Source organism: Phocoena sinus, chromosome 17 (genome assembly GCF_008692025.1).
Source record: "Phocoena sinus isolate mPhoSin1 chromosome 17, mPhoSin1.pri, whole genome shotgun sequence".
NCBI lineage: Eukaryota > Metazoa > Chordata > Mammalia > Artiodactyla > Phocoenidae > Phocoena > Phocoena sinus.
The window spans coordinates 41,999,693-42,015,376 of NC_045779.1; the positions used below are offsets into that span (position 1 = coordinate 41,999,693).

A 15,684-nucleotide genomic window follows, 5' to 3' on the forward strand; every position below is an offset into this window, starting at 1 on the left:
TCAAAGCTGATATGTATGGTCTTAATTCTGTTATCTTACTTTCCTATTTAAAATTTCCTTTATTTTCAATATTTTCCTACATAATGTGCATCTTTTCTCTTAGTTTGCTTTTGTTCTCCCTACCTGGTAATTTGGAAGAAAAAAATATAAAGTTTCTTTTCTGTTCTTTTGATTAACCACATACCTGAACATGTTCTAGAGTAAATTTGTTTCTATAAGTAACTATCACAAATGCAACTCTTCCAATTCAAAGGAGAGTTGATGAAATGAAGAAATGAAACCTCCAGCACCTCGTGAACATGGAAGCTGCAGCTGCCTCAAAGGTATAAATACAATGTACAAAGTTAGAGTTAACAACATGTGATGGATGGGTCATCTTAGGCAAAGAAAGAATTATCAATAAATTTTTGAAAAGGGAATTTCCCAAATGATTAGTGAGATCTCCTAGTGATTTAAAAAGATATAGAGGGCTGGGCTCCCTGGTGGCGCAGTGGTTGAGAGTCCGCCTGCCGATGCAGGGGACACGGGTTCGTGCTCCAGTCCGGGAGGATCCCACATGCCGCGGAGCAGCTGGGCCCGTGAGCCATGGCCGCTGAGTCTGTGCGTCCGGAACCTGTGCTCCGCAACGGGAGAGGCCACAACAGTGGGAGGCCCGCGTACAGAAAAAAAAAAAAAAAAAAAAAAAAAATATATATATATATAGAGAGAGAGAGAGAGAGAGAGAGGGCTTATGTAAGCATCAGTTTTCAAATCTTATAAGGTGCCTCTGGAGAAAAAGGAAACGGGTAGTTAAATAATGAATGAAAGAAATGTATTCAAGAAAAATCATACTGCTTACATTTGTTTCATATTAGCCATGTTTTAAAGTTTTTTTTTTTCTAAATGTAAATAGGATAGGCCTAGATAACTTCTGATACAAAAGTTTCATTTGGGTTTATTCATTTGTTTCTCTTTTAATATTCTTCAATTATTTACTAAGAAAAAAATCCCCAAATTGTCAGAGAGCAAATAAAATTATCAAGAAGTAAAAATCCTTAAATATATTAAAAATTAAACATATATCAATTGCAGCAATGGACATGCAAAGTATAATTTGCGTAACTGAGACTCAGTTTCTATAGATCAGAATTGAAAGGCAGAAACAATGAGAAAAAATAGAATGCTCAAATACTTTCCTTGAAACTCTTTTAGGACTTAGCATGGCTACATTAGATAATTAGAAAACAAAAAAATATCCTTACCTAGAAGTGCCACCAGGGTTAGCAGAATCACAATGTGTTTCATTCCTTTCCTTTTATGGAAATATAGGAGAATGCAGAAAATTAGTATTTCTAAAATCTAGAAATGAAAAAGATGAAAAAGAGTAAAGTGTAAATTATTCTATATGAAGTCTTCAGAATGGCACACTTCTCTTTTTGATTTTGCAACAACTATCATATGAGGGTTGAGGATGACTGGAGCTCCTAAGGACAATTATAAATATATGAGAACAGCATAAGGAGCCTTAGTGATCCAGACCCAGAGTTCTATCATCACCTACATGGCAATGATGCCCAAATCTAGATCTCCAGTCCTGACCTCCCAACTCCAGTCTCATTTATCCAGTTGTCTACCAGACATTTTCACATGCTTTTTTTTTTTTTTTTTGGCTGCGTTGGGTCTTTGCTGCTCATGGGCTTTCTCTAGTTGTGGTGCACGGGCTTCTCATTGTGGTGTCTTCTCTTGTTGCGGAGCATGGGCTCTAGGCACGCAGGCTTCAGTAGTTGTGGCATGCGGGCTCAGTAGTTGTGGCTCACGGGCTCTAGAGCACAGGCTTAGTAGTTGTGGCACACAGGCTTAGTTATTCCACAGCATGTGGGATCTTCCCGGACCAGGGCTCAAACCTGTGTCCCTTGCATTGGCAGGCTCTTAACCACTGTGTCACCAGGGAAGTCTGACATGCATGTTTAACAGCCATAACACACGAATATGGGCGACACTTAACTCTTTTTTTGTTTTTGGCCGCATTGTGTGGCATGCAGGATATTAGTTCCCCGACCAGGGATTGAACCTGTGTCCCCTGCAGTGGAAGCACAGAGTCTTAAACACTGGACTGCCAGGGAAGTCCCAACACTTAACTCTTTATTTATTTATTTTTTGGCTGCGTTGGGTCTTCATTGCTGCACGTGGGCTTTCTCTACTTTTGGTGAGTGGGGGCTACTCTTCCTTGAGGTGCACGGGCTTCTCATTGTGGTGGCTTCTCTTGTTGTGCAGCACAGGCTCTAGGTGCACAGGCTTCAGTAGTTGTGGCCACGGGCTTAGTTGCTCCGTGGCATGTGGGATCTTCCTGGACCAGGGATTGAACCTGTGTCCCCTGCATTGGCAGATGGATTCTTAACCACTGTGCCACCAGGGAAGTCGCCAACACTTAATTCTTGGTGGCCTACCTTCCCTACCTGTTCCTCCCGGGCCTCCACCTCATCAGAAGATGGCACCACCACATGCCCTGCTGCACAAGCTGAAAACTCCTCCTTTTCCCTCATTCCTCGCCACCCGCTCTGACTAGTGCAACAGCTTCTCCTTTGTCTCTGATTTGACTCTTGCCTCTTTACAATCCAGACATTCAGCAGCAAGAGGAGTCATTTAAAAATACAGTTTGGGGGCTTCCCTGGTGGCACAGTGGTTGAGAGTCCGCCTGTCGATGCAGGGGACACGGGTTCGTGCCCTGGTCCGGGAGGATCCCACATGCCGCAGAGCGGCTGGGCCCGTGAGCCATGGCCGCTGAGCCTGCGCATCCGGAGCCTGTGCTCCGCAACGGGAGAGGCCACAACAGTCAGAGGCCCGCGTACCACAAAAAAAACAAAAAAAAACAAAACGATTTGGATAATGAAATATTTCATTCATAGAGAGTATATATGAATATACATATCAGGTATTTACAGTAATGTGACAACTACCATTGTGCCCTCTACTCAACCTGAGAAACAGAACCCATCAATCCCTGTGAAGTCTCTCGTTCCCAATTGCACTCCCCTCCTCCTGCAACCTCCCCAGGAACCGCTACATTGAGTTTTGTGTTTACCATTCATTTTCTTTATACTTTATCACCTTTCTACGTATCCCCAAATGACGCCGTTTATTTTTGCACACTTGTTCTTTATACAAGTGGAATTATACTTGCTTTCACTCGCTTGCTTTTTTCTCACTGTGCATTATGTTTATGAGATTCATCCAGGATGATACATGTAGTAAAAATAGAAATTAGATCTAGTCATCCCTTTGCTTAAACGTCCCAGCACGTTAAGAATAAGCTCCACACTCCCTCCTGGATTACAAAGCCCCAGTTAACTTCTGGGACCTCATCATCTTGTACGGCTGGCTCCTGGATGGTCCAACCTGCACCAGCCACAAATGGCCCACCCCTCCCCGCCAACCCCTGCCACCCCGTTGAGTCCTTTGAGGTCCTCAGATTGCTCAGCTTTGGGACCTTTGCACTAAGAGTTTGCCCTGCCTGGAATGCTCTTTCCCTGAGCTATTGTTTGCACAATGACTCCTAGTCACTCAGCTCCCCGGAGAGATCTTCCCAGATCGTCCTGATCTCACAGAGCCACCCAGTCATCCTATCACAACCCCGACTTCAGGTGGCTACTGTAGAGTATTTTATCATGACCTGTTCGTGTGGTTATGTGTTTCTTGTCTGTTTCCCACTAGCACATCTGCTCTATGAGAACAGGGACCTTTTCTGCCTCCAGTGCCTGAAATACAGTTGGTCACTCAATAAGTATTTTTCGAATTAATGAGTAAATTACACCTCAAATTTATTATGAACCACTTGCCAAAAAACAAGCCTAATGTCTAATAAATTGAGTGTTCAATAAGTATTAATTGACTGAATGTCTAAAATTTTCCTACCTTTAAGAGAATTAGTATAATTTTGAGTTCTCAATTTTATTTTTGTTTTAGCTTTTTTTTCTTTTTTGTAGTCCTTAAGATAACCTGAAGCATAGCTTTTTTTTTCTCCCCCCCAAAGAGACAGTATCTCTGGACTGAACTCATAAATATGAATGTTTACATTGGACAAGTGAAAACACCAGCATTAATTTTTTTCTTAAAAATGACTAGAGTTAGGGACTTCACTACTTTCAGGGCTGCATTTTACTTATGGAGCCCTAAATAAACATGCCTCTTCTGTTCTAACTCAACCTTTTGCTTGTTGGTTTGTTTTTCCCTTTAATCCTCTGTGGGCATGGAAAGCAGCAGGACCATATCTTCCTCATTTAAAAACCTTTTCATCTAATATGGAAGATTAACTCATCCCTTAGTCTTTTCTTTTCCTGGCAAATTAAACCAATCGTTTTAACTCTTCCTTATAGCACTTATTTGCCAGACCTTTAATTTAATCAAGTCGTGCTACAAAAGCTATTCAACTCCCATCTATTTGCTTTCCTGAAAGCTGCCATCGAAACCGAAACATCCCTCTCGGCTTGGTCTCCCCTCCACCACAGTTGTCCATTTCTCACGTGATACAATTACAGACAGCTCCCAGCAGCTTTCGGGACCACTGTTATTTGTGGCTGGAGGGAAGAAAGCTTTTCCTGCACTAAGGTACAGAGCATGTTAGCTAAATCTGTTAGCATGCCAATTATTAACATGTTTTGGGTGGATGATGGTAGTTATAAGTTTTGAAAATCATGTATGACTTTTTTTACAAACTCTATCTCTGTGGCTTCAGATCTATAAAACATGAGTTCCTATTATTCACAGAATGACTGCAGTTGCCCTGGGTTCTGTCCTGTGGCAAGAGATCACGGAGCTCCCGGGAATAAAATATTCAAGCAGCATGAGTTAATGTTAATTTTTTCTTTTCTAGTAACATTTTCTCTCCTCTCTGAAAAAATCAATATCAAAGAAGCTGTGACCTCTGCAGGTTGTTGCGACCCAGGAAGAGGCTGCTTTGCTGATTGCGATCTCAGAGGCCAGAAATAATAACAGCACCTAGTGCATGCTTGCCACATGCTTTACTTGTACTAATTCATTGAATCCTCACAACAACCTCAGGAGGTGGGCACTATTACTGTCCTCATTTTACAGATGGGGAAACCAAGGCTCAGAAGGGTTAAGTGGTACAGCTCTGGAAGGCAGAATTATGCCCCCCCCCCCATCCCAAGATGTCCACGTCCTAAACTCTGGAACTTGTGTGTATGTTACTTTACACAGCAAAGGGGCTTTGCAGATGTGATTAAGGCTATGGACCCTGAGATGCGGAGATTATCCTGGATTATCCGAGTGGGCCCAGTGTAGTCACAAGGGTCCTTAAAAGCAGAGAACCTTCCCAGCTGTGGTCAAAGAGAGATGTAACATGAGAAAGACCCAAGTCAAGGAATGCTGGCTGCCTCTAGAAGCTGGAAACGGCAAGGAAACAGATTCTCCCCAAGGGCGCTCTCAAGGAATACAGCTCTGCCAATACCTTGAGTTTAGTCCATGAGACCTGTGTTGGACTTCTGACCTTCAAAACTGTAAGAAAATTAATTTGTGTTGTTTTAAGCCACTAAGTTTGTGACAATTTGTTATGGAAACAATAGGAAACGAACTCAGGTTTGGGTACCTGAAGTCTTTCCAGAGGAACAAAATTTTCAGGATGAGTTTTCTGAATTATTCTGGGTTTTCTGGATTCATTCTCCAATTTGATTTAAAGGCACGCATCATCCTGTTTTCAGTGGTAAAAAGGGCACTGGCAGTCCATGGGATGATGTGACAAAAGAGATACACAAAATTTCATCACTGGAAACCCTAGTCTTACTACCAGAATCTGAGCCTGTGTTCACCTCTTTTTCTCTCACCGAGTTCTTTCTGAAAGTATAGCCTTTGATATAGCTGCCTTGTCCAAAAGAAATGAGCTCTGCAAAGGTTCTCTCTGAGGCCAAGCATGGACAAAGGTCTGATACTCGGAGGTCAGCTTGTATTAATTCTGCTTGGAGAGCTGTGTGGGGAAATGAACTGGAGTGTGCACCCCCGAAGTGGATGACCCGGTTTTGAATTCTGGCTCTGCCACTTAGTATTTAAGTGACCTTGGACAAGTTACTGAACCTCCCTAACTCAGTTTCTCCATCTGCCAACATCTAGGGCTGCTGCACAGATGAAGGGCAGACCGTGGTCGGAGTGGGCATAGGGCTCAGACTGCTCGGTGAGGTTGGCTACTGAGGCCGCAAAGTGTATCCTAGCGCAGACCTGCGAGTGGCTACTTCCATTCAGACAACAAAGTGGATGAACCTCGTGCAACAGACATGGAGGCTTTGTACACACGTAGTTTTCTCCCTTCAGGTTTTAACACCTGCTGGTGGGTTGTTGAAGCAGCTTTTGCCAGAAAGGCCAACTTAATAATCTGCTTCGGGGTAGAGAATTACACCAATCGACAGGCTGGGTCCCTGCTTCGGCTGATTTAATTTTTGGTCTCGCGGAGAGGAAATGAGCACCATGCAGATTATTTTGTGAAGGATTCTATGTTCACAAGAGAGGTTTCCATCTGAATAGTCTATGGGGAAATCTGGGTGGGCAAAACAGCCACAGTCAAGCCTGCCAAAGAACACGAACTAACTGAGGCTCAGAGCCACGTTCCCTCATGCAGGTTCTGCAGAGGCATTAATAGCTGCTACTCAACAAAAGGCCCTTCAAGAAAAGGGCCTCGTGGTCATATAAGCCTGGGCAGGGCAGGATTCACAAGGTTAAGCCTGTCTCTTTCCTAAAGGACTTCTAGTTTTTAACTTGCTGATGGAGAAGATGAATTTCTCAGGGGGCCATGTATGTTTTATAGCATCTCTCCAAGCTAGTTTGACCTTGCAAACTTGATTGCTCTTGGGCAAACAGCAGGTGGGAAAGTCTGTTTTAGTGGGTGAGCAAAGGACACTTCATTCCTCTCTGGCCAGTAGACACCAGGCTCCTCAAATCCTCTTCCTGCCCAAAAGAGTCCCAGCTCAGAGGGTAGGCTCCCGGGCCTTGTTTCTGAGGCTCTGACTTCATGTAAGCCTTAAAGGGAAAATGGATATTGACCTGGGACAGGTCAACACATGATACAAGGAGATGCTATTAACTAGTCTGTAATATGACTTTACAATCCCCTTTTGAGATATATAAAATTTATTCAGACTTAAAATATTTTTATTCATTTTATTAGTTATTTGATCAGTCCCAAAAGGCAGTTCAGGTGTTGCATTTATACTTGGTGTAATACAAAAACTGTTAGATGAACATACTTCAAAGAATCGTCTTAATTACTGTAATTATGATCTTTGCAATTATGGTTTGCAGAAAAAGCACAGACTCTGCCACGTTGAAGGATTAAATATTAATTATGTAGATGTTTAACAGATTTAAACCAAACTTCACCTCAAGATCTTAGTATGTAATTGATAACTTCTAGAGTCTTTAGAGATGCAACATATAATGGATTAAATTCCAAACTGAGATAAACTAAGATAATATAGATCTATTCCCCTAAGAGTCTAATGCCAATAGTGCTATCCAAATGTGACTTTATTAAAGGTTTATTTTATGCTATCTTATTAATATCTGGAATTATTTATATTTTTGGCAACATTTACTTTCAAATATACTTTCATTATTTTACAGGAATATGGGTGTCTCCCAGGACTATAAAATTCCTGCTTCAGGAATTCTCCTCTGTATTCTAGGTGGCTAATAAGTTGAATGGATTGTGAATAAATGAATGAATGAAGAGCTAACTTTGGACAGTGGAAACATGCAATTAATTTCATAGTACTTTTTTCGTGGAGCTATAAGGTTTAAAAAGGTAGTTTTGTTCTTTTAAAATGTTTTCTATGGTGTTAAAATGATATAACATACATCATCATCAAACAATGCTGTTTATTCCAGGAAATAAGTCTTGATGCATCTTTAATCTCCAAAGGATTCAGCTCAGGCTTTTAATTTTCTGGTCATAGACTCTGTGACCCTTTTCTTACCGGATGAAGAATTTGTTTTGCTTGTAGGCAAAGAATAATAATGTGTTGGTAGGACATCAAGTCTAGACTACCATGACATGCTCAATGAGCCCTTCTAGTGCTTAGATTTGATTGATGAAAGCCTTAATAGTTAAAGGACTGGGTATGGTGGACAAGTAGGAAGATAAAATAGGGGAGGGGGAGACACAAAGTATGACGGACCTGAGGAAACCTACTCTGAATTGGGAAGACCAATCCTAAAGTTTGATGGAGGGCAGGGGTAAGCGGAACCTTCCAATTTAAGAGAGGAGGGAGTTTAGGGGAAAAGATATTGAGTTCAGTTTCTGAGATGTTACTTTTGCAAAATCTATGGAACATCCAAGCAGGGACGAGTAATAAGTAGACAGATGAGAACAGAGCTTTGCAGCTTAGAAGAGATCTGGGAAGGAGATGCAGGTCTGGATTTGGAAGTCTTTCTAAAGAATGATGGTGGTGGAGTGGGCAATGAGATCACCTTAAAAAACCCTGGACGAGTTTGTAGCACAAATAGATAAAGAGTGGATGGCAGAAGAGAAGGAGTTACCTACCAAGAGCCTGGGATGGACTGATCAGAGAGGAGGAAGAGAAACAGGGAAAACAAACCAAGGAAGCCCGGGAAGAGAGAGATGCAAGGAGAAGAGAGTGGACCATCAGGAAGTGCTGCAAAAGGCTCAATAAGAATCAGGACCAAAAAAGGCAATTCCACTTGGTAATTCGTGTGGAGGGGGCTACTAGCTTAGGACGAGTGAGGAGTGACCAGGAGCTGAGAAAGTGGAGGGGAATAAATCTTTGGTGGTGTTTAGAAGGGAAATAGGATAGTTTATTAAAGGGGGTGTAGAGTGTGAGGAATGTTTTTAAACAGTCTCTGTTGAGTAAGAGAAAGAAGTACAGTGAGAGACTATAAAAAGAAAAGCCCTATAAACACTTGTGTCACAGTGGTCAGAATTGTATATCAGAGATGGTAAAATATATAGGATTCTTGTCATACGACTAGGAAGGGCCACACCATAGTGTAATACCACGCAGTTCCTGCTGTAATATCCTGAGTTACATCACACTGAGAGCAAAGCTCGCCACGTCTCTGCAAATGCCAATGTCACACATTTAAATAATAGGTATACAGCAGGATCATAGTATTTTACCTGTTTCAATGGCAGAGCACTGGACCAGATAGTTTTTTGAGGTCACTTCTAACCCTAAAAATGTTTGACTCTGTGTGCTTTGATTATTTTTATTGAATTCACAACTCTTGATACTTTACCAATTCGGTTCTTGGTTAAATGCTCATTTAGACAATCCCAGTTTTCTTCTTACTGCCTGCCCTTCCTAGAATATTTTTATTCTCCAATCTAAACTGACTTCTGTAACAAGTTACATACCAACCATTTCAATCACATTCTCTGTACCAGGGGTCCCCAATCCGCGGGCCTCAGACCTCTACTGGTCTGCACAGCAGGAGGTGAGTGGTGCGAGAGCAAGCGAAGGTTCATCTGCCGCTCCCCATCGCTCCCCATCACTCACATTACTGCCTGAACCACACCCCCACCCCCCCTCCGTGGAAAAATTGTCTTCCATGAAATGGGTCCCGGGTGCCAAAAAATTTGGGGACCACCGGATACAGCCATTGCATCAAATAAAATATCCCAATTAGTGGCTTCCAATTTCTACATCAGCTCATTCTGTTCTCTCTTTTACACATCTCTCAGTATTGTCCTACCCGCTGTTTGCTTCTCCTAAGACAGGCTACTGCACTGGTCTCAAAGAAAGCTTTCTTGAAGGGAATACCTATCTTGGATAAAATTCAGTGAAGTAAAATGTGTCTTCAGGTACTTTCCTTTGACCTGGGAAAAGAGTTTTTTTGTTTGTTTGTTTTTACTCTGAATTGTCCTAAAATATGTTGCTCTGGAATTTGCCGGATTAAATTCCATTAAATTGTGGAAATTGTTCCAGTGATAGGTCACCCCCAAGGACAGAATGCCAGGGAAATGGGGGTGCTTTTATTTAGTGTTTGAAATACTTTAGTACTGGTCAAATATATTTACATTTTAATGAGATATTAATGCTGAGAAGAAAAGATTATATTAGTTTTCCAGCATCTGCGTGTACCAGTGGTCTAGATAATATTGCCTCTGTAACAGTAAAATTTTTAGAATTCTTACCCCGTAGGTCATGAATTGCCAGCCAACAAAGGAATACTGTACTGTTCTTGCAGAGATATCCTGAGTTATATTTGGAGCAAAGTTCACCAATAAATATGTTCCTGCAAATGCCAGTGTCATACCTTTAAATAAAATTGAAAAGACAAACAAGTTGAAAAGGGACATTTAAGCCTTTTTGTTTATGTAAACATTACCTATAGACTAAGCATTACTCGTAAAGGTCCATGTCTATTAAAATACGATTCATCAAACCATCCCCAGATAGCATCATGCATTCACCCGACGGCATTACCTTTAAAGGGGGATAAGGGCTAGGGAATGGATGCGGTAGGACATAAATTCTGATTTTTCTCTGTCGTTCCAGATGAATCCTGGCTTCTTCAGAGAAGCTTTCCTCAAAGATGGGGAAGATCAGAACGCATGCATATGGAGACATGAAAACACATCCAACCTGGCTGTTTGTTTCCACATGGACCAGTAAGTGCAGGATGAAGCTAGATCCATCTAGATCTAGATGGCAGAGCCCAGAGAGTGTGGAAATCCATCACCTGATGATGATCTACTCTGCACGTAGTCATCTTTGGGTCTTTTACACACACAAACTTAGGTATTTTACACTTTAAAACTCTGGTAAATGAATACCTTGATCATTGCCATTTATTGGAGTCCTTTTAGCAGAAATAACGAAGGTGAAAGATGACTCTGCTGTAAGATTTATTTGATCCAATTTAAAGTCTAGAATTCCAGGGATAGCTTGGTAAAATACCACATAATAAACCTATGTAGGAATGTGTTACTGTCATCACCTTAACGTTACTTATACTGTAATAATGGAGGAAGGGAATGTGTGGGGGAGGAGTGGCCACAGAAGAAGGGGACTTGCCTTTCCAAATAACATGGAAAACTGCTTATTTATTAATAATTAGCAGCCTGAGAAAAACTGGTTTATGTAGCATTTTTCGGATAGCACACATGAAAACATAGTTCAACCTGTTTCACCATTGAGGTCAGCATTGTTGTGTATATAATTTACAACCAGCATTCACTCCAACCTGAAACAATTTGGTGTGTCTATAAAATCTCACAATTTGAAGACATCAATTTCCTGTTGCTCTTAACCAAATGACTTAGAGTTTTGAACTCTAGTTTCTGAGAATTCATTTGATTTTTTACACAAGCTGGACAGTAGCTATTCATGGTATTGTAGGACCTATAAAATAAGCTTACTCTAATGCAACAATTTATACTGTAATACTTTGTGAAGACAGAAACCATATACACAATTTTAAAAGCTATTTTCTAATGAGAATTTTTAAAAAGAAAACAATATACATTATTAAGCATTTCAATGAAAGGAAAATAATAAAAACCATACATAAGAACCTGGAAAAAGTTATTGGTCAGCTCTGTCCTTTCTTAGGGAAAAAAAAAAAAGAATTTAGAGAAGAGCTAACACCTATCCTTCTCAAACTCTTCCAAAATACAGCAGAGGGAGGAACACTCCCAAACTCATTCTATGAGGCCACCATCACCCTGATACCAAAACCAGACATGGATGTCACAGAGAAAGAAAACTACAGGCCAATATCACTAATGAACATAGATGCAAATATCCTCAACAAAATACTAGCAAACAGAATCCAACAGCACATTAAGAGGATCATACACCATGATCAAGTGGGGTTTATCCCAGGAATGCAAGGATTCCTCAATATACGCAAATCAATCAATGTGATACACCACATTAACAAATCGAGGGAGAAAAACCATATGGTCATCTCAATAGATGCAGAGAAAGCTTTCGACAAAATTCAACACCCATTTATGATAAAAAACCCTCCAGAAAGTAGGCATAGAGGGAACTTTCCTCAACATAATAAAGGCCATATATGACAAACCCACAGCCAACATTGTCCTCAATGGTGAAAAACTGAAAGCATTTCCACTAAGATCAGGAACAAGACAAGGCTGCCCACTCTCACCACTCTTATTCAACATAGTTTTGGAAGTTTTAGCCACAGCAATCAGAGAAGAAAAGGAAATAAAAGGAATCCAAATCAGAAAAGAAGAAGTAAAGCTGTCATTGTTTGCAGATGACACGATACTATACATAGAGAATCCTACAGATGCTACCAGAAAACTACTAGAGCTAATCAATGAATTTGGTAAAGTAGCAGGATACAAAATTAATGCACAGAAATCTCTGGCATTCCTATACACTAATGATAAAAAATCTGAAAGTGAAATCAAGAAAACACTCTCATTTACCATTGCAACAAAAAGAATAAAATATCTATGAATAAAACTACGTAAGGAGACAAAAGACCTGTATGCAGAAAACTATAAAACACTGATGAAAGAAATTAAAGATGATACAAATAGATGGAGAGATATACCATGTTCTTGGATTGGAAGAATCAACATTGTGAAAATGACTCTACTACCCAAAGCAATCTACAGATTCAGTGCAATCCCTATCAAACTATCACTGGCATTTTTCACAGAACTAGAACAAAAAAGTTCACAATTTGTATGGAAACACAAAAGACCCCAAATAGCCAAAGCAATCTTGAGAACGAAAAACGGAGCTGGAGGAATCAGGCTCCCTGACTTCAGACTATAGTACAAAGCTACAGTAATCAAAGAGAGCATGGTACTGGCACAAAAACAGAAATACAGATCAATGGAACAGGATAGAATGCCCAGAGATAAACCCACGCACATATGGTCACCTTATCTTTGATAAAGGAGGCAGGAATGTACAGTGGAGAAAGGACAGCCTCTTTAATAAGTGGTGCTGGGAAAACTGGACAGGTACATGTAAAAGTATGAGATTAGATCACTCCCTAACACCATACACAAAAATAAGCTCAAAATGGATTAAAGACCTAAATGTAAGGCCAGAAACTATCAAACTCTTAGAGGAAAACATAGGCAGAACACTCTATGATATAAATCACAGCAAGATCCTTTTCAACCCACCTCCTAGAGAAATGGAAATAAAAACAAAAATAAACAAATGGGACCTAATGAAACTTAAAAGCTTTTGCATAGCAAAGGAAACCATAAACAAGACCAAAAGACAACCCTCAGAATGGGAGATAATATTTGCAAATGAAGCAACAGACAAAGGATTAATCTCCAAAATTTACAAGCAGCTCATGCAGCTCAATAACAAAAAAACAAACAACCCAATCCAAAAATGGGCAGAAGACCTAAATAGACATTTCTCCAAAGAAGATATACGGGCTGCCAACAAACACATGAAAGAATGCCCAACATCATTAATCATTAGAGAAATGCAAATCAAAACTACAATGAGATATCATCTCACACCAGTCAGAATGGACATCATCAAAAAATCTAGAAACAATAAATGTTGGAGAGGGTGTGGAGAAAAGGGAACACTCTTGCACTGTTTGTGGGAATGTGAATTGGTACAGCCACTATGGAGAACAGTATGGAGGTCCCTTAAAAAACTAAAAATAGAATTACCATATGACCCAGCACTCCCACTACTGGGCATATACCCTGAGAAAACCATAATTCAAAAAGAGTCATGTACCAAAATGTTCATTGCAGCTCTATTTACAATAGCCAGGACATGGAAGCAACCTAAGTGTCCATCATCGGATGAATGGATAAAGAAGATGTGGCACATATATACAATGGAATATTACTCAGCCATAAAAAGAAACGAAATTGAGCTATTTGTAATGAGGTGGATGGACCTAGAGTCTGTCATACAGAGTGAAGTAAGTCAGAAAGAGAAAGACAAATACCGTATGCTAACACATATATATGGAAGTTAAGGGAAAAAAAGTCATGAAGAACCTAGGGGTAAGGCAGGAATAAAGACACAGACCTACTAGAGAATGGACTTGAGGATATGGGGAGGGGGAAGGGTAAGCTGTGACAAAGTGAGAGAGTGGCATGGACATATATACACTACCAAACGTAAAATAGATAGCTAATGGGAAGCAGCCACATAGCACAGGGAGATCAGCTCAGTGCTTTGTGACCACCTAGAAGGGTGGGATAGGGAGGGTGGGAGGGAGGGAGATGCAAGAGGGAAGAGATATAGGAACATATGTATATGTATAACTGATTCACTTTGTTATAAAGCAGAAACTAACACACCATTGTAAAGCAATTATACTCCAGTAAAGATGTAAAAAAAAAAAAAAAAGATCTTATAATTGTTCAATATTACATTTCTAGGAAGAAGGGATTTAAAAAAAACACTTTTCTAAACTTGGTATAGTAAAGTAGAATAAATGCATAGAATACAATTTCAAAGTCTCAGAGACTTCCAATTTACTTTTGTGAAATCCAGATTTCTTATCTATACTGAGTTCCTCTGCCAGTCATTTCTTTATCTCATCTAACTGTATCTAGTGTCAATTAAATTTCCTTTTTAGAACATTTAGTTTTGAATGGGTAACACACGCGTATGGTAAAAAATTCTAAAGCCACACAAGAGGGATCAGTGAAAAGTTAAATCTCTCTCACACCCTTGGGGCTCACTAGGTCCCTTCCTCAAAGTTAGCTACTGCTGCTGGTTCTTGAGGTTTTCTTTTCAGAGATGTTTTAGGCAGGTGTGTGTGAGAGTGCGTGTGTTTTGGTTTTTTATGCAAATGATAATAGCATATTATACACACTTTTCTGTATCTTGCTTTTTTTCTAATTAACAGAACATCTTTGGAGAATGTTTCACATCATTTTACGTCGGGCGGCCTCATTCTTTCAGAGTCTGCATAGTGTTATTTTGTGGAGGCAGTGGAGGCAGTGTTATTTCCAATATGGTCTCTGTTTCACGTCCTGACACATCCCTCCCTGTTTTACATCTGCTTCCACATTTGCAGACTGTGCCCATTTCCACCAATGTAGATCTTCACTGCATTCCAAAACTCCTTAAAAACAAATAAAATGACTGACGGTTTTCCAATTATCCTTTCAAAGTACTTTTTCACACGTATTATCTCATCTGTACCTCATGTCACTGCAAGACTAGTGAGTAACTCCGTGGCAGCTCAGGAGGTCATACATTCTTTCTGCTTAACAATTTTAATTTCAGCAGCTTCCGACATTTACAAAGGCAGTTCTGGATAGCTGCTACCTGTCATTTGCTTGTCTCTTTGGTGTCATTTTTATTTTTCTGTGTGATTTACTCTCTGCTTCATAAGTCATGTGCACATTGACGTTAACTGTTTAAAAGTGTCGAAGGTAGCCATTAGCAAGTCCTTCACTACATTTCTGTAAAACATATTTGCATCCCACCTTTTTCTAAAAGCGGCATGAAACACCAGTTCCTGTTATTTTTATTTCAATAAAGCCGCAAATATTCCCTCTTTTGAAAGGCGCAGATTTCTGACTTAGAAAACTTGCTAGTTTACCTTTTGTTGGCCCATTTGACCAAAGGAGTACTCTGGAAGTATAAGATCCTAAAGAAAAGAAAGCAGCACTTGACATGCCCTTGGCCCAGGGAAATGGTTAACTGTCAGGTCAAGACCTGGATAGGAGAAGTCTAATCCAAGCTGAGACCAGCT

At 40.2% G+C, this 15,684-nt stretch overlaps 1 protein-coding gene across 1 annotated transcript in view; it reads right to left on the reverse strand.

The window, feature by feature from the left end:
* NIPAL2 (NIPA like domain containing 2) overlaps nt 1–15,684 on the reverse strand; it is a 73,314-nt gene that overhangs the window by 13,178 nt on the left and 44,452 nt on the right. The window contains exons 5-6 of the mRNA XM_032609355.1: nt 10,136–10,257; nt 1,242–1,338 (exon numbers count right to left, since the gene is read on the reverse strand). Coding sequence (XP_032465246.1) covers nt 1,242–1,338; nt 10,136–10,257 — 219 coding nt within the window. The remainder of the gene's footprint in view (nt 1–1,241; nt 1,339–10,135; nt 10,258–15,684) is intronic.